Source organism: Pyrgilauda ruficollis, unplaced genomic scaffold (genome assembly GCF_017590135.1).
Source record: "Pyrgilauda ruficollis isolate IOZ18807 unplaced genomic scaffold, ASM1759013v1 scaffold52, whole genome shotgun sequence".
Lineage (NCBI taxonomy): Eukaryota > Metazoa > Chordata > Aves > Passeriformes > Passeridae > Pyrgilauda > Pyrgilauda ruficollis.
In genome coordinates this window covers 784,477-809,041 of record NW_024526822.1, presented here as the reverse complement: position 1 = coordinate 809,041, position 24,565 = coordinate 784,477, and the positions used below count along the sequence as shown (strand labels likewise).

The window sequence follows — 24,565 nt, the reverse complement described above, 5'->3', positions numbered from 1 at the left end:
TGTGTTAGGAGGGAGGACGACAGGAAAAAAAAAGAATTGTACTTATCAGAAACACATTGTCCGCCTTAGAGCCGCTTGCCCTCCCGTGCCAGCTGGACGGGCAATAAATACTTTAAAAATCAATTAAAGGGGGGTTACATGCAGATAGCGAGCTTTTATTTTCCAGTTGTTGGACTGTGGGGGTTTTTTTCTTGTTTTTATTTATTTTTTCCTTTCCCTGAACTCCACGGAAGGTTCCGCGGCTCCAGGGGCCGGGGGTGTCCCCGGGCTCTGCGGGGTCTCAGCCTCATTAACGCGGGTCTGTAATTAACCTGGGGCTGGCTCGGATCAGACCGGGACAAGCCGTCAGGACCCCACAGCTTTTCCTCAGGAGCCTGGAGAAAGTCCCAGCCCGGCAGCCGGGCTGCGCGGCTCCTGCGCATCCTTCCCGTCCGCCGGGTCCCTTCCCTGCGGGAATTCCCCGCTGCATCTCTCACTCTTCCTTCCATCCCCGGAAAACAGCCCAGAGCGGCAGCGGGGATGTGTGAGGGGTGTGATTCTTAATGATTCACCACTTACACTGGCTAATTACACTTAGCTAATTGTTTCTGGCGCGTTCCAGAAGGGCTGAAGACCCTGAGAGGGTTGGGGAGGACCAATAAAATCGGTTTGTCGGGTGTTTTGGTGGCTGCGGGTTTGTTTTCCCACACAGCATCACGTTTTGCACCGTCGTCGTTCATCTCCGCGTCTCTGCAGTGACGATCTGGGGGTTGGAGGCACAAAACCCCAACCCCCAGGGTTCATCGGGGGCTCATCGAGTCTGGGGAGCACAGGAAAACACATGGGGTGCCCTGAGTCTGAGCAGGACCCCAAACAGAAACGGGATTGACAACCCCGAGAGTTCTTTTAATATTTGCAGCGATGCTCCCTTTCGGAGTATTTTTGAATTTATGGTTTAATTATTGTTGGTGGGGAAGGTTCCTTAAATCAGTCGGGGCCGGCGGGTTAATGGCTCGGGATGGTTTCAATGAGCCAGGAAAGGCAACTGCCCCTCACTCAGCCCGGGGAAACCTCGGGGTACGAGTCAATGGGGTTAACTAGGCTCGACATGAAAACACGAGTATTTCAGCTGGCTTTTAATTGTTGGCTAAGAAATTCAGTTAATCAAATGTCAAACGTTTCCCTCTGCTCTGGTCTAACGTGAAGAAGGCTCTTTTCCTGAGGAGGAGGGAGAATCCAAAGGAAAAAACCAAACTGGTGTTAAAAAAGAGAAATAAACCCCTGCTCTGTGGGTCTCTTACTTGATTCTAGTTACTGTGTTGATGTGGTTCTCTGTCCTTTAAAAGTAACACTTAAATGCTTGATCATTCCCCTCTATATTTTATTACCAATCTTATTATTTAGACCAGGCTTTATTCCTTTATTTTTCTACACCCAAATATATGACTGGGAGTATTTTTGTGATTTATTTCAGGTCAAATTTAGGACCTTTAAATATATCTAACAAACAAGTAAGGATGTTTCAGACTGTACCGGACACTTCGTCTTACGTCAAGGTAAGACATGACAGCATCTTTAAACAGGTAATGTCAAAACTTACAATCCTCCCAAATTCAGTCATTTGTATTGGTTGAAAATCTCACTCCCTTTCTTACTGAATTTAGCAGGAAGAAAAATCCCTTGGTCTTCAGTGGGAGAAGGGTCAGAGACTGAAATATCAAATTTATCGTTTTGGAAACGTGCAGGGTTGAGTCAGAAGTTGTATCACTGGGGACAGACAATGAGTTCAAGTGGGTTTCTCTTTTTGCCCTTCATTGCTGCTGGGTTGTCCTGTGGTCAGGCTGTGTTTCACTCCAGTGTGGTCCTGGTTTACTGCTCTGGAAGCAGCACACCCACGGGGCTCTGCCCCCGGGCTGTACCCCAGAGCTGGCACCGTGGTTCCTTCCATTTCCTTCCAACCTTCTGCTTTCCCAGCCCCCCTTAGCCCTGAGCCAGAGCTGAATTTCCTTTCTCTGCTCTGCCGTGCCAGCTCCTGAGCCCTGTGTGCAAGATGATCTGTGGAGTTGTGTGGTTTCTGAAAGGTCCATTTCAGAATGGATTTAGAGGGGGGAAATACTGAATGAGTTAAAGGCAAACATCTCTCTCAGCAATGGATTGTCACACCCGGCAGTGCTGTGTGACACTGGGATTTCTTTCTGTGTTCCTGAAATTTCTTTCTGTGCTTGAATGTTTCCATGCAATTTGGTGGGAAAATTATCTTCAGTTGTTTTGATTTTTAACTGATGTTACCAGATCTTGCACTTCAAATACTTGTTTGCATTTATATATTTATTTATTTATTTATAAAAAAAAAAAAAAAGATCTTACAATGTATTTTGATGGGCCACTTCTGCCTCTTTTTTAAAGATTAAAATAAAAACCAAAGCAGGGTTGGCACAGCCTTGTCCCTTTATACCTCAGTTGAGCTCTATATTATATTTGACATCATATAGGGGTTTTTTTCACAACAGCTCCCAAGAATGTAAATAAACCAAGCCTGGGACATCTGGGTTACACGTTTGAGGCAAACCCTGCATGCAGCAGCACTTAGGGAAAATCTAAACCACAAGCCTCTCCTGTCCCTGAAGAAACACAGGAGGGTGTTAACTACAGCTGGGTGGATAATTTGTAATGAATAATTTATTACAGGAATTTGGTCTCTCTTTTTTTTCCCCTTTCCCTCTCTCAATGATCTGTGCTCCAGGATTACTGGGGATGACCCACTGAACAATTCCTGTGAATAATCCCGATGTCATGGCTCAGTTTGGGCACTTGTGGGACAATCAGCAGTGGAAAAGAAAGCTTGGGATGATCCCAGGTCGTGTGGCACTGGCTGAGCTTGTGCAGCTGCTCCACATCACTACAACAAACCCAACCAGGAATGGGCAGGATTCCCCACGGGCTGATATCCCCCAAAATCCCACTCCCATCTTGGTGTTTCAGGGAAAGTTGATGAGGTAATTTTGTTCAGTAAATTTGCAAAGCTCTGGATCAGGTTCTGGAACAACAGAAATTGTGGAAAACAGCTGAAATTCAAGTCTGGGGAAGGCAAATCCCCTCGGAATTGCAGCACAGGAAGGTGTTCCCCAGTGTGTGACTGGCTGTAGCCAGCGGAGTCGGGGCATGCAGGGAATGCCCGGGATGCTCTGACTGCAATGAGGAGAGGAAGGCCCTGAGGCACCCTCTGGAGTGGTGTCACTGCCTTGGGCTGGGAGGAATATCCAGGGCTGCTCCTGTTGGGAGCAAAATTCCTTTGGAACCATGGAAGTGAGCCCCAGGCCTGAAAAACTGATCATGGCAGCAGGACTGGGGAGCCTGTCCCCGGCTGTGTCAGGGCAGCCTCAGGCAGGGCAGCCCTGCAGGAAAAGGGCTGGGACAGGGTTCTCTTCCCAGGAGTTTGTGCTGTGTCCACCAGGAAGAGCTCCCCAGGTGGGACTCGCAGTGTGGAGAGAGGCATGAGCTGTGGGGTGCTGGACTCTGCCTCTGCCACAGCCCTTCCTCCTCAGCTGAGGGTATTTTGGGCAAGGATACTGTCTCTGCTGTGTTGTCTGCAGAGCTTCTCCCACTCCAATGGCACTGGGGAAATTATTTATTCCTGTGCTTAAAAACACCAACAGGATTTCCATGAAGTCTGAACCAAAATCCTCTGGAGACAAAGGAAATGTCTGCCACTGGCTCTGAGTGGTTTGAGTTGGGCAGCTCTGTCCCAGCGGGACCAAAAGGTGCCTGGGCAGCTCATTTAGAGCCGTTCATAAAGATGGGAACGTGGTGAAATTCAGGGAATTTGAACCTTAAGCACATGGGTGAGGTTAATCTCTGCCCCTCTGGGTTTGGTGGCAGCTTCCAGTGACCCAAATGCACCCAGAGGCAGCAGAGAGGCTCTGACAGTGCCTGTTTCGTTCACAGAAGGGCTGGGATTGATGAATGCTCCAGGCAGTGCAAGTGTGGCTGTGGATCCTCTCCCTGTGCAGTGAGCTCAGTGCCCCTGACCACCTCCACCCTCTGCTGCTGCTTCTCCCCATCTTCGAGTGTGGGTGCAGCTGAACCAGGTCCCACTGAGACCCCCCTGCCTTCCTGCCCTTCCTGCTGCCCCAGCCTCACCTGGGAGGGCTTCCCAAGCTCTGGGAAGCACTGAGTTTGAAAAGCAGAAGACTGAGAGATGATTGAGTCCCAATTCCTCTCTCTTTATGTCCGTCTCCTCCTTCTCCTCCTTCTCCTTCTCCTCCTTCTCTTTATTATATTTTTTTTTCATGTCATTCATTCTCCACCAAGCCTTATGTGCTGTCCTATGGAAGGTAGAAGTATTTTCTTTGTTACTTTTGTGGGATGTTTACACCACCCCCACCAGAACAAGAGAGATGGGGATTGATCTTTTCTACAAATCCTCCCCAACAGATGGACAGTGTGCATTCACTTCAGGTTTGCTTTGTGCCTGGGACAGAAAATGCGTTGTCTCTCAGCTGGAGCCCAGAGGGGGCAGGTACGGGGTGTGCCACACACCTACGGGGTGTTGCACAGGAATCCCAGGAGGAAAAAATTCACCAAATGTCCTGGGACACCTTCAGGCCACAGGGTTCTTGTCATGGCTTTCCAAAAGCAGGCTGAGGGGTGAGGTGAGGTGAGGTGAGGGAGCTGCAGGAGGCAGAGGAGGATTTCATCTAAAATGCTTTGTTTTAACAAGGATTTTTGTGTGGAGTCACACAGATTGGAGCTCAGGGCTGTAACCTCTATTTCCATCACAGCACAGAGGGGTCATCGAGAGCACTGAGAACAGATCCCACACAACAGAGAACCCAATCCCACAGAGTTCCTGACACATAAATCAAATCCTGTGGAACTCCTGAAAGGGGACCCCAATCCCACAGAGCTCCTGACAGAGTAACCCAGTCCCATGGAACTCCTGACACAGGAACCCAACCCCACTGAGCTCCCGACAGGGGAGCCCAAGCTTCTGTCTTACACACACCTCCTGTAGGGGCCTTAATTCAATGGAGGGCTGGGAATTAAGTAGAAATAGAAAAATAATTTTGATCCTTCATGGCTTATTCTGCATAACTGTTGAAGGATTTCTATTCCTCAGACCATTAGGGACTGGCTGATCTGCGAATATTTAATAATTCACAGTGTATCAGAGGGTGCTAATCTCATCTTAACACAAGGACTTGACTTTAGAGAATGAAACATGGAATGTAATTGGGAAATTAAATTTTAAAAGAAGACAGCACTGGAATCCTGACTGGAGGGATATGGAAAGAATTAGAGCCATAAGCAAAGCAACATGACCTCTGAATTCTGATTTTTTAATTATTACCATTGTGACAGCTCCTGCAGGTCACAGCAGCCCTCGCTCCCCTCCTGCCCCGCCAGTCTGTGCTTTCAGAAGGTGTAAAGCGGCACAAGGATCATTTGGGGATTCATTGTTCACCCTCGTTTTTCTCTGCCCTTGGGCAACATGCAAACGCTTCATTCCCCTTTATCGCCTCCTCCTCGCACACTCAGCGCTTCTGCTTTCGCTTCCCGTGCGCTGCCCTCCCCGAGCCAGCACGGGGTGAGCCTCTCGCCCTTCCTTCTCCTGGAGCTCCTTTCCTTCTCTTGGAGCTCCTTCCATGCCCCTGGAGCTCCTTTCCTGCTCTTGGAGCTCCTCTCCTGCTCCTGGAGTTCCTTCCCTTCTCCTGGAACTCCTTTTCTTCTCCTGCAGCCCTTTTGCTGCTCCTGGAGCTCCTGGCTGCTCCTGGAAGCCCTTCCCTGATCCTGGACTGCCTTTCCTGCTCCTGGAGCCCCTTACTCCTGGAGTCCTTTTCCTGCTCCTGGAGCTCCTTTGCTCCTTTTCCTCCTCCTGGAGCTCCTTTGCTCCTCCTGGAGCCCTTTTCCTGCTCCTGGAGCTCCTTTGCTCTTTTTCCTCCTCCTGGAGCTCCTTTCCTCCTCCTGGAGCCCTTTCCTGCACCTGGCGTCCTTTTCCTGCTCCTGGACTGCCTTTCATCTCCTGTAACTGTTTTCCTGCTCCTGGAGCCCCTTTCCTGTTCCTGGAGCTCCTTTCCTTCTACTGGAGACCCTTCCTGTTCCTGGTGTGCCATTCATTTTCCTGGAGCTTCTTTCCTTTTCCTGGATCCCTTTTCCTGCACCTGGATCCCTTTTCCTGCTCCTGGAGCCACTCTCCTCCTCCTGGAGCCCCTTTATTTCTCCTAGAGCTCCTTCCTGCTCCTGGAGCCTTTTTCCTTCTCCTGGAGCTCCTTTCCTTTTCCTGGAGCCCTTTTCCTGCTCCAGGGGCCAGACCCCGCAGGGAAGGTCCCTTGGAGAAGGAGGGAAGCCCCGGGCGGAGAGGAGCGGCTGTGCCGGTGTCACCCCCGCGTTTCCTCTCTCGCCCTGCCGTGCCTGCAGTGACCCCAGTCCGGCTGCTCCAGCCCTCGGGAAGGGCACGGACACGGATTCTGCTCGGGAAGGATCCGCAGTGCAAGCGCGGGGTTCCCGCTTTAAGCCCGGGTTTAAGGCAGCCCTAAGGTTTGTGGTGCAGCACAAAGAAGGATATTCATGCAGGGAAAAGGGGCTGCGTGGCTGGGAACAATATTGGGTTTGTTCTTGCTCTCCCTCCGCCTGGAAAGTTTACAGAAGCCCTAAAGAGAGAGGGGGTAAATTCTTATTTTAAGGACAAAACAGGGGAGGTTTCTTTGGAGCGGGCGCTGCCAAACTCTGGCACAGACACGTCCCCCTCTCGCCGAACAGCAGCACAGGACAGGTTGCCAGGAAAGAATATCCCGGGATTCCGTTTGTTTTGCAGCGGGATTGGTGCCCGGGGCACCGAGCGCTGCACAGGGACCCGTGCGGGGTCAGCCCGCAGGTGCTCGGGGATGCGCGGGTGGAGCGGGCAGAAACCTGCCCCAGGAGCAGCTGGAGAGCCTGAGCCCGGCAGGAAAGGCAAAACCAAAGAACCAAAGCCTCCCTGGAGTGGTTTTTCTCCGCTCCGGGTGCTGATGTGCATCCTCCAGCGCTTTATCCGCTTCTCTTTTTTTTTTTTTTTTTTTTTTTTTTTTTTTTTTTCCCATTCCTGGCATCCCGGAGAGGTCCAGTCATGCTCCCCCGGGCTCGGGAGGAGGAGACAGGCACCTCCAGGGTGGGGACTGCAGTAGCTTCGGGGGCAGGAGCTGCTGTGGGCGCTGTGAGCTCCTTCTCACTCACCTTCCGTGATCACTAATTACGTTTATACCCAGTCGTTTCTCTTTCTTTCCCTTTTTAACACCCATTTTTCGGGGTACAAACGCTGCTAAATTGTCGGACTTTTAGCAAGTCGTTGATTAACACCTTATGACAACTTACTTTTTAAGGATTCGGGTCTTGTTTGCACAGATCTCTCTAAAGAGAAAAATCCCTCTCCATATGCCCGTGTCCTGCCTCTTTCCCGTGCTCAGCCCCGCGCTGCGTAGGGAAGAGCTGGCATTGCTCCTTCCCTCTTTACCTTCAAGACGCGGCTTGAATTTAAGTGGAGGTGGGAGAAAAGTTGTTTTTCTCCTGGAATTGTGGCACGTTGGAGCTTTCTAAAATAAATCGGGCACAAGGGACGAGCTTTTCCAGTGACCTCCGTCTTCAGGCAGCAGCAACCAACCCCCCTCCCCAGCTCTGCGACCTTTTAATGGCTCCGTTCTTTCCCAATTTACAGGGAAAACGCCCCCCTCCCCATATGCTGGATCCAGGGAATTTTGTATTCCAGCCCTCCCTATGCTCTCCCAGCCCCGCGGTTAGAAGAGAGGAGGTGTGGAGGGAAAGGGGATCGAAAAGGGAAGAAAATAGAGAGTGAATGCTAAGGGAAAAATGCTTTAAATCTTTCCTGTAAATCTCCAAATATATGAAGTCTGAGGAACAAATTCAAAGCAGGCACGGCCGCCTGAAGAGAAGTTAGAGAGAAATATTCTGTTCCATTCAAGCGCATCAAGGGTCTCGCTGAAGTCTTGTTTGGCTAAGGTCAGACGAGACTGAGTTCTCCAATAAAAATAAATCTCAAATTAATTATGGCCTCAAGCGAGGGGCCAGACGTTCGGAGCTAGTGCACTGCAGTCTGTTTTTTTGGCCTTCAGTATTTTTGTTTTTTGTGCCTCAGCTTTTCAATAACTGCGGGATGGGGGAGGGAGGGCGGGGGCTGTTTTATTGGGACATGGAACTCAAATAAAAGCATCCAGGACACCCCTGGCTCGCCCCGCTCGCCTCTCATTGCCATGCAGCTTCAAAGCTCCTGCATCTTCTCCACCCCACTTTTAAGACATTATGTTTTACTTAGTACCGATTAGCGGGGAATAACTTCCCGGCTTCAGCTTCCAGATCTCCTGGGCTGTTCCTGTCGGGAGGAGGGGCCCGATCCTTCAGTTCTGATTTCCTCTCCCGATTCCCTTTTATTGCTGCAGCTGAAAAGCTGAGGTTTTCCCAATTAATTGGGTCTAAAATTTGGATTCGTTTCGGGGGATCAAATCCCAGGGCTGCAGTTTGGACTTTTTGCTAGTAAGAATGTGGGGTTAGAAAATAAACAAACACGTCGCGTTTTTCTTTCTGCGATGGGTCAGTGCCAGAGGAAAGTCAGAGCCGGGGATTTTAAACATTCCCTGGAGCTGAGGGAGAGTTTCCCTCCAGTGAAGGCTGGAGCGGGATAAATTCCGGCCCCCTGCAAGTCCAGAATGACGGGAATTGTGCCTACGTTCAGAGAGAACAGAACGCATGGCAGGCTGTGTGTAAAGCGGTATTATCAGATATATAACACACACAGTGCACCCCGCGCGGGCTCTGTAAATACGCGTGGATGGAAAGCTCGATTTACAAAGGGGACACTTGGTCACATTCAGTGGGAAATGAGGCTCTTTCTGGCCACAAAGCCAGGGCGTGGATGTTGGGGGGTTTTTGAGCTCCTGTCCCCTATCCCCGCGTTAGTTCACAGTGACAGCTCCAGGTTGGGCTCAACGAGAGCTCAGCTGATGCTGTTGGGGTCAGAGAGGGTGACATAAGCCAATCCCCTCTCCCCTTCTCGGAAAATCAGATTGCCAGCCTGCAATGGGGCTGGGAAGGCTTTCATTGTGTTTGTTCCTAGGGAATAACCGGACGGTTTCAATTATTCAGTGATGCCCGCTAATCCCGTGTGGGTAACAGACAGAAAATCCAAATCTTAGGGGTTCTGCGAGGGACTGGCACAGAGCTACACCGAGGGTTAACTCCTTTGGGTCTGGGCACGAAACAGCTCCAGGCCACATCCCCCCAGTGGCTCCTCATTCCTTTCGGATCGCGCCGATTTCACCTTCTCCGTGTGGGGCTGCAGCCGCTGGGACCAGCCCTAAGGATGGGGAGAGGAGCTGGGGACGTGCCAGGCGCCCGAGATCAATATTGAGCTAATTAACAAGGCTGCTCGACAATTCCGTTCCATTCGTTAACGAAGTGAAATAGAAAAATAATAATAATAATGATAACAATAGAAGAGTAACTGATTTCTACCAGCCTGTCCCGATGTAAGCATTTGAAATCTTCCGTGGTTGCCAAGATCAAATGACTTTCCAACTGTCTGGCGGTGACCACATGAAACAGATCCTAATTCCTTTGCTGTACGTACATGTGCATCCGAAGGGCGAGCATCAGAGCCAGAGTGGCAACAGATCCTGCTCAGCCCCGTGCCCGCCTTTGCCCCGCCTGTCTCGACTCCCTCCTTCTTGGTTAAATGCAGTAACAGTTAAAAACTCAGATAATAGTTAAATACTCAGTAAAATACCAGTTAAAACCTCAGTCAAACACTCAGTTAAATAACAGATAAATACCCAGAGTCACGGCACAACCACCTAGGATGATTCAGAGCTTGGCCTCCGGAGGTTATGAATATTTCAGCCTTTTCCAAAAAGTATGGCATAACTTCAAAGGTGGCTTTTGGGTTGGGTTTTGAGGTTTTTAGAGGTTGTTTGGTTTTTGGTGTTTTTGTTTTTTGGATTTTTTGGGGTTTGTGTTTTTTTTGGGTTTTTTTTTTTTTTTTTTTTTTTTTTTTTTTTTTTTTGGGGGGGGGGGGGAGGCTGCGGTAGAAGGTGGGGGGTTAAAACAAAAACAGAAAGAAAAAATAATGCAAAGCTTCTATTTGTCGTTATTTGGGCGGAAAAGAGCAGATTGATCGGCTTCTCTTTAGAGTGTGTAACACCTTCGCTCATTCCCTTATCTCTTGGATTCTCCCAAATGCTGCTTTAGACCAAACACAGGAGGAGAAGCGCGGAGCATCCTGACAGAGCCGGTATCTCAAATGATACCCAGACCTGAGCTCCGCTTTAGTCATCCCCAGACACGCAAAATAAACCCTGCGGGTCACGATGCCCGTCTGGCCACAAAATGCAGAGCTAGGTTCCAAAAATATCTCCCGGTGGGATGGCGGGGGGTCTGTTTGGCAACTTCCCGTCTTTGGGAGCGCCGGGATGCGCGGCGGGGGCCGGATTTGTTTGTACCTTCAGCCCGGAGCTGGGCAAAGGGGTTTGGGGCTGTCGGGCTCAGGGGGTTTGAGCGTGTCGGGCTCAGGGTGTTTGAGAGTGTTTGGTTTGGGGGTTTGAGAGTGTTTGGTTCAGGGGGTTTGAGGGTGTCGGGCTCAGGGCGATTTGGGGTTGTCGGGCTCAGGGGTTTGGGGCTGTCGGGCTCAGGGGGTTTGAGGGTGTCGGGCTCCTCTCCCGGGCCCGTTTTCAGGTGGTTCCCCCCCCTCTCCCGGATCCTCAGCTCCCCCACTTCGATCCCGTAGCCCCGACTCAAAGTGCCCTGTGAGCTGGGTGGGTGACAGAAGCTCTTTCCAGGGGATTTTTCCCCCTTCCTTTCGCCGCTGAGAACCTCAACCTGTCCTCTCCATCACCCCCACCCGCGTTGTTTGTCGGGGCCGGTGGGGAGCGTTGTCTAAAGAGGAAACCATTCGGGTTTTGGAAGGATGCGTTTCACTCTTCCCTTTAACCTCTCGCTTTTCTGGGCGCTGCAGTCTCCTGCCGTGTGGGAACGCCGAGGGGGGAGCCGGAACCAGAGCACTGCCGGGGAGGGGGGCAGGACAGAGGGCACAGAAAAGCGAGAGGAATGAGGAAAGCAAAGGGTTAAGGGTGATTTCTTTTAATTGAACTCCAGTTTTGTGGCCCTAGGCAAGGGGGGACCTGACCCCGCTAGCAGCATCCAGATGTGCTGCTCTCGGGGGACCCGGCGCAGCCCCCGGGAGCGCGGAGCAGACAGGAGAGGCCGGGGCCGCGGGGCGAGGGGAGGCGGCCGGGCTGGCCCTGCGCCCCCCCCTCACCTCCCGGCTGCAGGCGGCCTCAATCGCTGGCAAGCAGCGAGCCAAAAACCTCTAGGTCTGGTCACGTTCGGCCCCGTGTCTGCATCCGAACTGAAAAATTGTAGCTGAATTGATGAGGCTAATTTCAGAGGAGGGGGAGGGAGGGGAGGGAGGGGCAAGGGGGATCTGCGGCTCTCTCCTGCCAGCTTCGGGCTCGGAGAAATAAAGTATTAATAAAGCATCCCTGCCGCAGCCGGGGACAAACACTGGTGGCATTATTGCTTTTCCCCTTCGGAAGGAGCAAGGGCAGGATAACTTTGGATATAATTTTGCTTCCCCTCATCCCCTTCCCCGTGGCTGGACTAAAGACAGGGGGAAACAAAAAGCCTGGACACGACTGGCACTGGACAAGGTAACGCTCTCCGCCGACGGGCAGGGTGTCTTCCTGCCCTGGCACTTTTCCCTCTTGCCTTCGCCTCCTTTCCCTCGCTGCTCCGTGCCCGGTTTGTGGAAGTGGGGCCGGGGGGCCGCCCCGGCTGTTGCATGATGTGTTCCGCCGTGGTTATTTTGGCAAGGGCGGGGGAGCGGGGGAGCTGGACAGGCGGGTATTGTCTCACTTCCCCGGTCCTTTGGAAGGGTTCGGCTTTTCCCGGAAAAAGGAAAACGCGCGTTTCTCCCGTGCCGCTCGCTCCGGTTTGAATGAGGGAGGATTGCACGTCAGGGGCTCGCCAGGTCCAAGGGCTGCTGGCTGAGGGGGTTTGTTTGCTGTGCCCGTGAGGACACGGCACCGGAGCGGCACATTGGGCTGTTCTGATAGTTATTGTGAGGTTCTGACGTGTTTATCAAGTGGGGGTGTCCGTCCCGCTCTGAGGGGTTTCACATCTCCGCCAGGAGCTCGCACTGCCAGAGGAGGCTGGGAAAGGGCTCCCGGCACCTGAAAGAAAGGACGGAAAACCATCCATGCCGGTGCTCTCCCTTCCCAGCCCCACATCCCAGCCCGCGAGACGAGTGGGAGCGAGGGAAGGGGCGAGAGTGGCCGAGAGCCTGCGCTTGCCCGCAGCCCCATCCGCAGGCTGGCTTTAATCCGTCTGTCTGTCCTGCATTACTGCACTCAGCGCTCGCTCCTGGCAGCGGCTGCACCCCAGGCTCACGCTCCGTGCTGGGAGGCGTAAAGGAGAGGGCTCGAAATATGCTTTAAATACGTTTCAATCGGCAGCCTTTTTCTTTTCTCCCTCCGCCTGCCGTCACCGAATTGCATTTACGGTTTTCTCCCCTTAATTTTTCCCGTTGACTGGAAAACGCATTAATAAAAAAATCTGTGGGAAGAGACGGAAATTCAGTGAGTCAGGCTAAAGCTGCTCCAGCCAAAAAAAAAAAAAAAAAAAAAAGGCAAAACTCCACGTTAAACGAAGCCGTGAGATGACACAGGCTGGCTAACACGGGCTGGGGTGCGAGGCAAGCTCTGCGCTGGCCGGGCTGTCCCAGCGACAAACAGGAGCTGTGACAGAGGTGGCTATTGTTCTGCCCCTTCTTATCTAAATGGAGCAAATATCCTGTATGTAAAATATATATATTTTCATCAAGAAGGCAGGACCAGCGTAGAGACGAAGGTTTCCTCCTCGAGTGACTTCACTTCCCAAAATTAGCAGAAAAAAACGTTTCATCCGGTTAACTGTCTCTTTTTCGCTCTGCTGCAAGAAGGAAAGTTAAAAAAAGAGAGAGACCGAGAGAGAGGGAGGGAGGGAGAGAGAGGGGGAGAGGGGGTACGGAGAGAGCAACAAAACCGCTGGAAGGGCAGCGAGAAGAGCGAAAAGAGAGAGAAGGATAAAAAACTTCAGGAGGCGTCAGTCGCAGGCTAAACCGGGTCAATGTGTGGAATATTGCTGGTGCCGGCTGGAAGTTATTCCCGATGGACGGCACTATTAAGGTAAGGGAGCAGGAGGGGCTGGGGGTCTCCTCGGGCTGGGGGGGCTCTGGGAAGGGGCGCGGGGCTGAGGGCCGCCTCCGGCCGGGCTCTCTCCTCCTCCTCCTCCTCCTCCTCCTCTTTCGCCGCCGCCGCGTCTCGGGGCTCTCCCGTCGCCTCCCCGGTGCTCGGGGGTTCGCAGCCGGCTCGCAGCCCTGGGCCAGGGCCCGAGGAGGGCCGGGGAGGGCCCGGCTCAGGGGCAGTGCCAGCGGCAGCTGCTGGCCCCGGCGTGGCTCGGGGCTGCCCCGCTGTCCGTGTGTCCCTGGCCCTGGTCCCTCGGCCCTGGCCGAGGCGCTCTGGCTCTGGTGGTCGCCCGTGCTCCTCCAGCAGCTTTTTTGGGTTTTTTGGCGGGGAAAAAGCCCCGAGCTGGAGGAGAAACATCACCCTGGCTTGGGGGAAAGGGAAGCAGGGTGAGGCAAATAAACCACCAACATAACCAACCTCTGGTGGCCTTGAGCAACCAGGGACGCTGCTGGGCTGTGAGCAGTTCCCCCTCCTGCCCTCCGGCAGCTCCTTCAGCCCCTGCAAGGATAAACCGAGCCCTTCCGAGCTCCCGCAGGGCTTCTCCAAGCCGAGGCAGCACAGGGCTGGCTTTGGGGGACCCTTGTGTGACTGTGACGGGCTCTTGGGGAGCGCTGCGGAACAGAAGCCGCTCGAACAGAGGAGCCTTGAAGCGAGAGACGCTGTGGGTGTGTTTGGGTTGGAGGATTTCGAAAGATGCCTATCGCCTGCCTGGGTGGGGTGTCGAGCTCGGCTTAAAAGTGCCTTTTTTTTTTTTTTTCTTTTCTTTTTTTTTTTTTTTTTTATTAAAAAAAAAAAAAATTATTTTGCTGACCTGGGTAGAACGAACTGCAAACGGGCAGGAACTGAAACTGTCTCCCTTAGATTGCAGCTTGTGACAAGTGCACAGTTTGGAAAGGTCTCAAGAGAAGGGGGAGGGAAGGAGATGGGCAGGAAGAGAAAATGGAAAGAGGAAAGAAAGAGGGAATGAAAGGGTGAATGTCAGAAAGAAAGGGAGAAAGCAGGAGTGTTGAAAGCACAGTATTTGGGAGGTATGGCTGGAATAAGACAGGTTTCCCCCTCCACCTCCTCAGATCTGTAGCAAAAGTAACCTGGGCCTCATTCAGGATACATTTAATGCACCACAACTTTCTTTGATTTGTGGAGCCCTAAATATTGTGCAGTGAAAGTGCAGAAATTCCCCATCTGTGCCTTTGCTGTGGTGCACACGTGGACCTGCTTTTCTGCACAGACCATGAGTCCCCTGCTCCATCCCTGAGCAGAGCTGGGCTGTCCCCTCTCCCCTGGAGCCCCCGGGAGCTGCTCCCGTCCCCGCTGCCCTGAGCTCTCCCCCCAGCTGCGGTTTGGGGATGAGGAACTGCCGTGCTCCGAGCTGGGCTCAGTCACGCTGGAGGCTGCGGCCAAAGGAGGAACTCGGCCACAGCCCAGGTCACTGCCCGGGGCTGGGCCTGCCCTGGGGCTGCTCTGCAGCCTCTGCACTGCCCTGCTGCCCTGCCACCCTGCTAGGGCAGGAACCTGACACTCTTGGGGCTGGGAGACACAGGATCCAGAGGCAGGATCCAGAGATAGGATCCAGAGACAGGATCCAGAGATGGGATCCAGAAACAGGATCCAGAGGCAGGATCCAGAGATGGGATCCAGAGACAGGATCTAGAGACAGGATCCAGAGATGGGATCCAGAGACAGGATCCAGAGGCAGGATCCAGAGATGGGATCCAGAGGCAGGATCCAGAGGCAGGATCCAGAGGCAGGATTCAGACACAGGATCTCCTCCTGGTCTCCTTTACCAAGCCGTTCCAGGATCAGTAGGTCCCCATGTCCTGTTTGTCCCCTCTGCCAATGTACCCCCTTTCTGTGCTCCTGTCCTGCCCAAAGGATTAGTTGAGACTTCTTGCAAATTCTCATGCTGGGCAGAAAACTGGGTTGGAGGCAGTGCCAGCCTCCCACACAGAGAGACTGGCTGCAGGGAAGGTGAGACCCCCTCGCCTGGCTTCTCACAGGTGAAGGGCAGCACGAGAGGATGTGGCTTGAGATGCTGCAGTGCTTTTGGTGTGCTGAGCTCTGTCTTTAACCTGTGCTGCAGAGTGGGTGTGACTCTGAGGGCACATCCAGAGCAAAGCAATTTAACAGCAATTGTGCCCTCAGATCTGCTCTGCCATGCAGGCATTGATTTATCTCAGAGCTCTGCATTTGTCTTGGGAAAAATATGGCAGAAAGATGGACATCAGTGACTGGAGAGCAAGAAAAACAGAGAAAGGTTCTTTCATCATCTACAGCAAGAACACGGGGCGGTCCCAGATGAAATCTGAGTTCCGGCGTGGGGAAAGGCGCTTCCCACCCCAAACTCAGAAATAGTCCTGTCCTTGGAGAGGACAACTGCTAGATTTGGGATAGGGCTGTGCCCTCCAGATGATTTTCTTCTTGAACAATTTAAATTTGACAAGTGGCTGTTTTTTAAACCTATGCAATGCTATTGCACAGACTAATTGTTTTAATTGAGCTGGAACCTTTGACTGCAGGCTGGCAGATGCAAGGGTTTGGGTCCAGCCTACTTTGCAAATCTCTCCCTTTGCCTGCAGTCTCCAATATTTGGCTTTGTCTTAGGTTGCATTACCAAGAAAGGCTTGTATTTTCCTCTTCATCTTTTTATCAGAAAGGATCTTGATGACTCTCTGACTGCTGGTTTTACCTCTCTAGAGTAATTTACCTGCACACCTGCCCAGCTGCAGGTGAAGGGATGAATCCACTGGAGCCTTGAGCTGTCCCAAGGGCTCAGAACCAGGCTGGGGAACAGGGCATGGGCAGAGAATAAATGTGGTTGGGATGATCCTTGTAGACATGGATCCCATGTGGACATTGTGTGCAAGTGTGAATTGAGCTGTCCTCAGGCTTTCAACCCAAGCAGGGAATTCCATGGATAGAAACATAAACCACAGGATCAGCTTGGGATTTAAAGTCATCATTCCCCACCATGCACTGACTGACATCGCACGTGACAGTGCTGAGCCAATGCACCACAAAAATGAACACATTTGTATTTATTCACTAAGGATTATTTATCCTGAGGAGAATCAGATCATCTGCTGAGGAGGTTGGTGGCAGTTTTTGCTGCATTCTCTAAATAATCTGTGTAATACCTGCTGCGAGCAGAACTGGCTGGTTTGGGAAGTGCCCCCTGCAGCAATGCTCAAAGAGCTCTGTGGAGGAAGAAGTGCAGGAAATCTGAGTTATTTCCACCTTCTGTTCATATTCTGCCAATAGCACTGGCAGATGATGATTGGAGCCAGAGAAACTCCTAACTTTTGTGTTTGCACTAATTTTAAATAGTCACCAACATTTTTATTGCGCCTCTAGACATTCAAATCCCATCTTCTTTGGGTTAACACCCGCTTTGACTGGCTTGCATTGTGTTTGAGGGACTTGGGTTTCATTGCCACACAATAAATCAGAAAAGGGCACATCTCATCAACAGCACGATGCTCATGCATGGCCTTGCTCACAACAACAAATGCTGTGGTTTCGAGCTGCTTTAATTGTTTCAGTTCCACTTTATGTGTGGAGAATAATTAAAGCAAATATACTGGCCAGAGCCTGCCTGTTCATGAAAAAGCACATTTTGTGTGGCTCTTGCCTTCATTCCAGGAAAATAAAATTATCCTGATGTTGTGGCCATCAGAGAGCCCCTCTAAGGGATGTTCAGTGAGGTTTTTGCATTATTTAAGTGGAGGACAGCCGTGTCCTTGAATGGAGGACTGGTGTGTTGGCGTTGCCATAGCAAAGGGTGGGGCCGGGTTTTGGAGCAATCACTGTCGTTTGTGAGCTGGAGGCGTTTGCTCTCGCTCTCAAACTTGGCCGTGGGGATCTCAGACTAAGAAAATGTTTCCTTTTTGAGCAATTTTCGTGTCTGTTTGGCTCCTTTTAATCGCCCCGGCTTTGGCCCCAGAGGGATGGCCTTTCCTGGCTAAAGGGTGTTGACTCCTGGGGCAAGGCTCCTAATCTCCACATTGGAAAAATAATAAATAAATCACAAAGATTTGAGGGACAACAACTTTCCATGTTGCTGTCCCTCAAAAGCAATTTGGAACAAACCCATCTGGAATTTCCAGGGCATGAACAGCAATATTCCCTCCTACCCTAATCCTCATTCAAAGTTGTTTATGTTGCATAATAACTTTCCTACATCAAAAACCATTTAGAAAGATTTTATGATGGGGATATTTTGATGGTGATATTTTGGGGATATTTTTTGATGGGGATATTTGGAATTTTCCCTTTGAGATCTGTGTGCAAAGGACATCTCCTGCCGAAGCATGAACCTCCAGCCCCAGTGTCCTGCTGGGTGTTGCCAGCTCACAGTGCTCAGTGCTGACTTCCAGTTGCCAGCAAACACTGGGAAAGCCTTTTCCAAGGCTGTAGTGGTTTTTTTCCTGCTCAGAAAAGGATGATTTCTCTGAAGAAAACCTTTACCCAACAAAACAATGCAACTGCTTGGATATGAAGTCCTTGGGGTTTTGCTGTGAGGCTTTGAGGAGGTGCTGAGAGCCTGGTGTAGTTTCTCTTCACCTCCACAGGATGTGGTCACTCAAAGGAGTAGCAATGTGTGTCTTGAGGATTTCAAGCTTTTATTTGAGTTATTGATTTTAATTCTGGGCTATTCCTTCTGTGAGATGAGGGAAGGAACAGCCTCTGTCTCTGCTCACAGCATTTCTTGCCCTGCAGTTCTGTGGGGTGCAGGATGCTGTTCCTTGCAGGGTCACCATCAGAAGCAGCACAGGGGAGGCTGCACCTCAGCGTGAGCTCTCAGATGACACCCTGAGAGGTGAGATGTGCTGGGGGAAGGGCACTTGGAGCAAGGTTTGCAGGCAGCAGAGTTTATTTCCTCCAGGTCTGCCCTTCCTGGACTTACAGGAGCATTTTCCTCTTGAGTTCAGCTCCCATCTGCTCTGAAGGGTTAGGTCTGGAACACATGAATATACAGCCTCAGCACAGAGCACCTCCCTGCCTTTTTTCCCCCACAGCCCATAGGTGTTTGAGGTTCCTTTACAGCCCCTCATCAGCTGCCCTTGAAAAAAAAAAAAAAAAAGTGTCTCCTTGTGCCTGAGTTCACCTGAGCACTTACAGAGAGACCCTCAGTGTCCCACCGCAGAGCAAACATGCACCAGCAGGGAAATGAAAGGAGCCAGGGGAGCATTAACTTCAGGGTTTCAGGTATTTGTGGGTTTACTGAACCCCTAAAGCTGTAGAAGCCTGGTGTGCATGGATGTGCCCCTAGAAAAAGCAGGTCTAACACATCCAGTTAAGTTCTACAACTTGGTTTGAAGCCAATTTGCACCTGAAATGTGAAATTCTCTTCAGATCTCTCACCTGAATTGGACAGCAGGTCTGTTTCCCTGCCTATGCCTCTGCTGTGCTTTGGTGCACACCTGAACACAGGTGCTCCATGAAGCTCTGGCATCTAAAAGGATCTGCCTGAGGGCACATCAGTGCCAGGGGCCAGGCACACAGCCCTGGGCTAGGGCCAAGAACATTTTCTGAGCCAACAAAGATTTTCAGAGAAGACTGTGGCCGCACATTTATAGCTGGGTTTGAAATGCAACCTAAAATATCCCCCCCGAATGTGGGTTTCTGCCTCCCTTGGGAATCATTTGTCTGAGGTGGAGCCGAGGTGTGGGTGCTGTGTCACCACTCAGGGCTCTCTCCGCAGGGTGCCCTGGGCAGGCAGGGTGCCCTTACCACCCTTCAAGCTGGATGAACAGCAATGTGTATGCCAGTGCCTGCTCTGCTGAGTTCCAGGTACCAAAGCCTTCAAGATGTTGATGCATTTTCTGCTTGTTTTCTTCCTCCCTCTCATTACCAGGCCACATAATTACTGATGTGTATCTCCCCCGCCGGTAACACCCACCTGGAAACCTGGCTCTGGTACTGAGCTTACCACAAACGGCGCCTCCCTCCTGCCCTCCTCCCCCACCTGAAGCTTTCCTTCAGCCCAAGGCAGAGCCCCAAAGCAAAGGGATGTGCAGCAGGAGGTTCAGGCTCTCCTGACAAATGTCTTGTTCTCCAAACAGCACCAAGGGCAAAATTTGGGAATAACGCCCTGAGAAGGACGAGGGGAAATAGAGGAAGAAGGTTCAGTCACCCAGGGGTTGTGCAAAATTCCAGCCTTTGCTTCTCTTCAGGATGCTGTACAGAAAATAACCCATCATGTGTGTTCAGCATTCTTTCTTTCCCTGATTTTTCACTAAAATCTAGTAAGAAACAGCCCAGAAGAGGAAGTGTCATGGATAAGCTTGCTGCTTTATTTGTATTTATTTCCTTCTTGTTCTTCCAGTATAGACCAACCCAGGACTCTACCGGAGCTGTGAAGGAGTGAGAAACAATTAAAATAAATTAGAAAGCCTTAAGCCCAGCCTGCCAAAGCTGCACATCCAGGAACTGAACATTATAATCCTTGTCAGTCATCCAGAGGCAGTGAAAAATAACCCAGCAGGCAGCAGAGCCTCTCATTACTCATCTGCTGATTCCTCATTCAGCAAAAAAACTGCCCCTCTTAATACTGCTGGTTTTGATCTGAGGGGAAGAGATAAATCAGCAAGAATACAGTTTTTTAAGTTGGTTGATGAGTGAAAGAAAGAAACTGGAGTAAGGTATGGTGGGGTCAGGGGAAGGTGTGGTGAGTTCAGGAAACCGACTTCTGTAGGATGAGAAAATACTCATTTGAATGGCTTTTATAGCAGCTTTTCTTAAAAAAAAATAAGATAAGGAAAATATTAGAAGAGGTTAAAATACTCTTTTTACAGCTAAATGCAGAATTTGCCTCTCTGGTTTCTTCTGAATATCTCTTCTTGTTGTTCCAAGCTTGATTGACTTATAACTGCATCTGAACCAACCTCACATCAGTTCCTTTTTATCAGCCAGAGTGAGACTTCCTGTGCTCCGTGGTCTGGTTTCCTGATGTGTTTCCTTTTTCCTTTTAACAGAACAAAGGAAACTGTAACTCCTCTGCTGCTCCTGTTCCCAATCTCCTTGGGACTGCACACACTCTCACCATCCAACCTTTGCCTTGTCTTTTCTCTGCCTGGAGCTCCAGTGCCCTGTTCATCTCTGCCAGCTGCAGAGGGGCAAGAACTCGGTGCCATTGAAAGGGAACCACTGCCACTGGCAGCTTTTAGTAGCTAAAATGTAGTAAAACAGAAAGGGAAACTCTTCACCCAAAGGCTCAGTGTGTCACTGCAGACATGGGATTTTTCATGTCCTGCTGAAGTATCAGGTATTGAGGTCTCAGTGATTTGCTCAGGCTGATGTTGTGAACTTTGATATTTGAACCTGGGAATTTATGTCCTGAAATGTGTGAGCCAGTGGTGGAAATGCTCCCAAAAAGGAGCATGCACAGTCACTGCACTGGCACACTGGGAACTGGCAGCCCTGTATACTATATTTTAATTTGGATTATTTTCAAATCACTCCCCTGAAGGGCAATTACTCTCTTCTTGCACTGGTTTTCCCTCAGCTGTGAGGGGCTGCAGTCCTGCCATTCACACAGGGAACAGCCTATGGTGGCAAAATCCAAATCCTGCCCTGCAGTGAGGATCCTTTTCCTTGGGAAAGCCCTTTCTCCCCAGCTGTTCTGCTGAGATGCTCCATCCTTTATAACACCACATCTCAGAGCTGAGGCATTTTCTGCACAAAAATCCCAAGTTCTTGTTCACTTGACTGACAAGGATCCCTTGTTTTCCTTTGTTCAGACAGAGGAACACGAGCTCAGAGCAGGACTGAGTAGATACCAATAAAAATCCTTCAAACACAACCAGAATCCACTGGACAAGTGCAGAGCTGATGTTAGTGCAGAGTTCAGAGCAAAGCTGGGCCTGATTCCGAGGAATAGACATGGGATATCTGCAAATTCCCACTGAAATCAGTATAAAGAGTTCATGCTGATATTTTATCCCTTCATCCAGACCCAGGAGCTCAGCAGAATTAGAAAGGAGAAGGGAAATTGGGCTGTGCAGCCCCTTGGCCACCCAGGTGGGTGTGGAGCCAAGGGAATTTGCCAACTCAGCCTGCCCAGAGCAGGCAGCTGAAATCCAATGCTCATTTACTCAAACCATCAGCACTCAGGAATGGCAGAATATGGAATAGGATTGGAGATTCTGGACTTTGCTGTTTCCTGGACATGCCTGAATATGTGTCTGTGGTGCGGAAGGGTGGCCAGAGCAAGGCCCTGGTTTTACCAGGCTGAGGCAGCAGAGGATTCCTGCACCACACCCAGGGCCAGGCAGGCAGGGTTTCCAGGGAATCCTGCTCACCCAAGACTGAGGAAGCAGTAAGAGCTGCATTACTTTGATCCAGGAAAGTAATTAACATAATTTCCCTCATACAGAACTGCATTTCTGCACATTTCTGTGCACTGCTTTGAGGTGTTCTCATGCACCTTTACAGTCAGAAATGCCATTTTTAATCAAATCACTTTGGGATGCCCAGCAAAAGGCATCAGAAAATTATATCCCTACTCTAAAATCGAGGGGATAATCAAGGAAGTTTTGCCTTTTCTGCTGTGTTCTGTTTATGGAACAATTTCTCTACAGTATAATTCATTTTCCATAAAAACTCCATTGATTTAATCCCTATTAAATTCGGAGGATTTGTCCGTGAGGGTTGTGCTGCAGCTCAGCCTTTAGAACTGGCTCCTGATTAGAACCAGAAGTTGTGGCTCTATGATTAATTCCCTGTATTATGGGAGTTGTCCCCAGAGGTTCCCATCAAGGAGAACCCTGGCACGTAGGTGGAATAAGAGCCCAAAATCCAAGCAGGCAAAGGGAAAAAGGAAAAACAACCAGGAGATGAAATGCAGGAAGCATCTGGTCACTCAGCAAGGCACCAGCAGAGATGCAAAGATTCTGTTCACAAGTTCCTGGCGTCAGAATTGCCCAGGGACTGGTGAATTTTAAATACCTTCCATGGTTTTACCACTGAAAAATCACCAGAGGCAGAAATGATTGATACAGTCCAGGCTGAAAAGGGGACAGATCCCTTCAACATTGATCCCAAAAACCTGAGAGCTGTTTTAGGCAGCTGCTGGGGGTGTTTCCAAGGCCACTGAGGATCCACACCAGAGGACCTTCAGGGCCACTTTGCTGCATCAGGGACAATTTTTCTGCTGCTGACACTCCCAACCCGAAGCAGGATTCACATGACACGAGCCATAACAACCTTCCTTAATTAGATTTAATATGCCTATGTATATCTTTGCACAGCACAAATATTTATATTTAGCTGATATTTCTAAACTCATACATCTGACTTTGTTAGAACCAACCAAGCTTTAAAATAAGCACTCTCTGGAGTGATTTGTTAGGCAGAACTCTCAGTATCATCCTGCAAATATTACCAAAATTGTCTTTAACAGCTCCAGTGACAGGAGAAGGAACGAGCTCCGGTGAGGGACAAAGAGTACGGGTCCCTGCTCAGGGTTTGGGGTGCTTTGAGCTGCACACATTTCCCCTGAATCTGTTTTTCTGCCAGACAAGTGTGTGTGCAAGTTTCACGTGTGTCAAACTTTACCCCAGTGATGGTGAATTCCCCCAGGATGCTGGGACTGTGCTGGAGATCCGAGATGTCTCCAGGAGATGAAGGCTTCACCATGGCTCCAGCTCCTGCCCTGCCCTGCCCACCCTGGGCCCAGCCTCCCAGGACACGGTTCTGTCCTGCAGTCTGGGCTGCAGAAAGGGGAGCAGGAGTGTGGGCAGGTCCAGGATGTTCTTACCCACACTGGAACTGGACAGAGAAGATGCAGGACAGGACTTTGCCCTGGCACCTCTTGGGCCTTTCCTCTGTGCTGCTCTTGGCAGTGAGACTGCATCCTCTGGAGTGTGAGCAGAGTGTGCAAGGCTGGGTAAAAACTGTACTCACATGCAGCCCCATAGGATCCTTTTTGTGGCAGGGAAAGTGTGAATCCAATCTTAACTCCAAACCCAAATTCATTCCTGCCAGGGACAACATTTTCTGTCTGTCAGCGTTGAAGTTGTGTCTCTCCCTTTCCTGGTTTCCACAGGGCACTCCAAACCCAGCTCCACAGCTCCAGGAATTCTTTCCCAGAGCAGCAGGCAAAGGTTTCAACAAAGGGACAGAGTTCATCCCCTTCAGAAAGGGAAAGCAATGCCCTTAAGTTCAAGCTGGCTTGTGATAAGTCCTCTGGATTTGCACCACGGCATGTGAGAGCAGACGTGCTCTCATCCTCACAGGACACAGCCTGCTCAGGAATGGATGGAATAAACTTGCAGTTTGCTCCCTGCTTCTCAGTTTTGGTATTCTCCTATGTCATGTCTGCTGCAGGAAGGATGTAATTATGGTTGGTCATTAGTGTGAGGAATTATTTGTGCTGCAGCAGTGCCTGGAGACCAGTGTGGTCTCTGCTGTGTGTAACAGGAGAGTCCTCCTCAAAATTCCTGAGCAGTGAAGAAAAGTTAAGGCACTTAATTTGAACTCCAGAGTGGGAGCAGTTCTAGAGCTCTGCTCTGCTGTCAGACAGGACCAGCTTCTGTCATTCCTTTCTCAAAATCTCCAAGGTTTCTGTAAAGGATTTTCTTTCCACCCCCACTGCTCCCCATTGAACAGGACTTCCGTAACTTCTTCCTTCTGAGGTTTGGACACTTTCTTCTGACTTGGGGCTGGCATTTGCTCATGACTGATTCATGCCTTTGTCATGCCAGCACCACTGCAGCACTTTCCCTTCCCAGGACTTCTGTCCCCAGTGCATTTGCAGACCACTGCTGTACCTCCCTCTTGCATTTGCTGGGACAAACAAAACCCTTATGATCCCTTCACCTTCCTTCTCCTGGTTATTCCTTAGTCCTCAGCTGCACCTGACCCCATCTGGATTTGCCTTTTCTCAGCATCACTGGTGTGGCACATGCTGTTCTCAGGGCCCAGCTGGAAATGCCCTCCTGATGCAATCCTGGGATTGAGATGCTTTGGCTTTTTTAGGTTCTGGTGAATCAGAAAACTCTGTGCTGTTAATTGACTCCAGCCTTTGTGTCAGCAGTGCCCAGCCTGGCTCAGTCAGTTGTGGTGCCACTGTAGGATTTCAGGCACTTCACCTCTGTCCCTCAGCCTCTCCTCCGTGGGACTCAGCAAATCCTCTGTTCCCTCCCTGCCTCCTCTGCTCCTGTTGCAGTAATGCTGTCCCAAGTTGGGAATGACTTTGGCTCTGTTCAGAAGCAGCAGAGATCTCAGTGCAGGCCTGTCCTGCAGTGCCATGGCACAGACAGAGAGAACAGTGGTTGTTCCCATCCTTGTCCTTCATTAACATCCCACAAACTTTGCCTGTC

At 50.6% G+C, this 24,565-nt stretch overlaps 1 protein-coding gene across 3 annotated transcripts in view; it reads left to right on the top strand.

Annotated features, from left to right (window-relative positions):
- The window catches only part of FLI1 (Fli-1 proto-oncogene, ETS transcription factor), an 87,076-nt gene that overhangs the window by 581 nt on the left and 61,930 nt on the right, over nt 1-24,565 (top strand). The window contains exon 2 of one of the 3 annotated variants that reach the window (XM_041480572.1): nt 1,454-1,535. In XM_041480572.1, coding sequence (XP_041336506.1) covers nt 1,497-1,535 — 39 coding nt within the window. In that variant the 5' untranslated portion in view covers nt 1,454-1,496. Of the gene's footprint in view, nt 1-1,453; nt 1,536-11,546; nt 11,670-12,810; nt 13,185-24,565 lie in introns of those variants that run through there. The other 2 variants (XM_041480575.1, XM_041480574.1) reach the window with 2 other exon arrangements.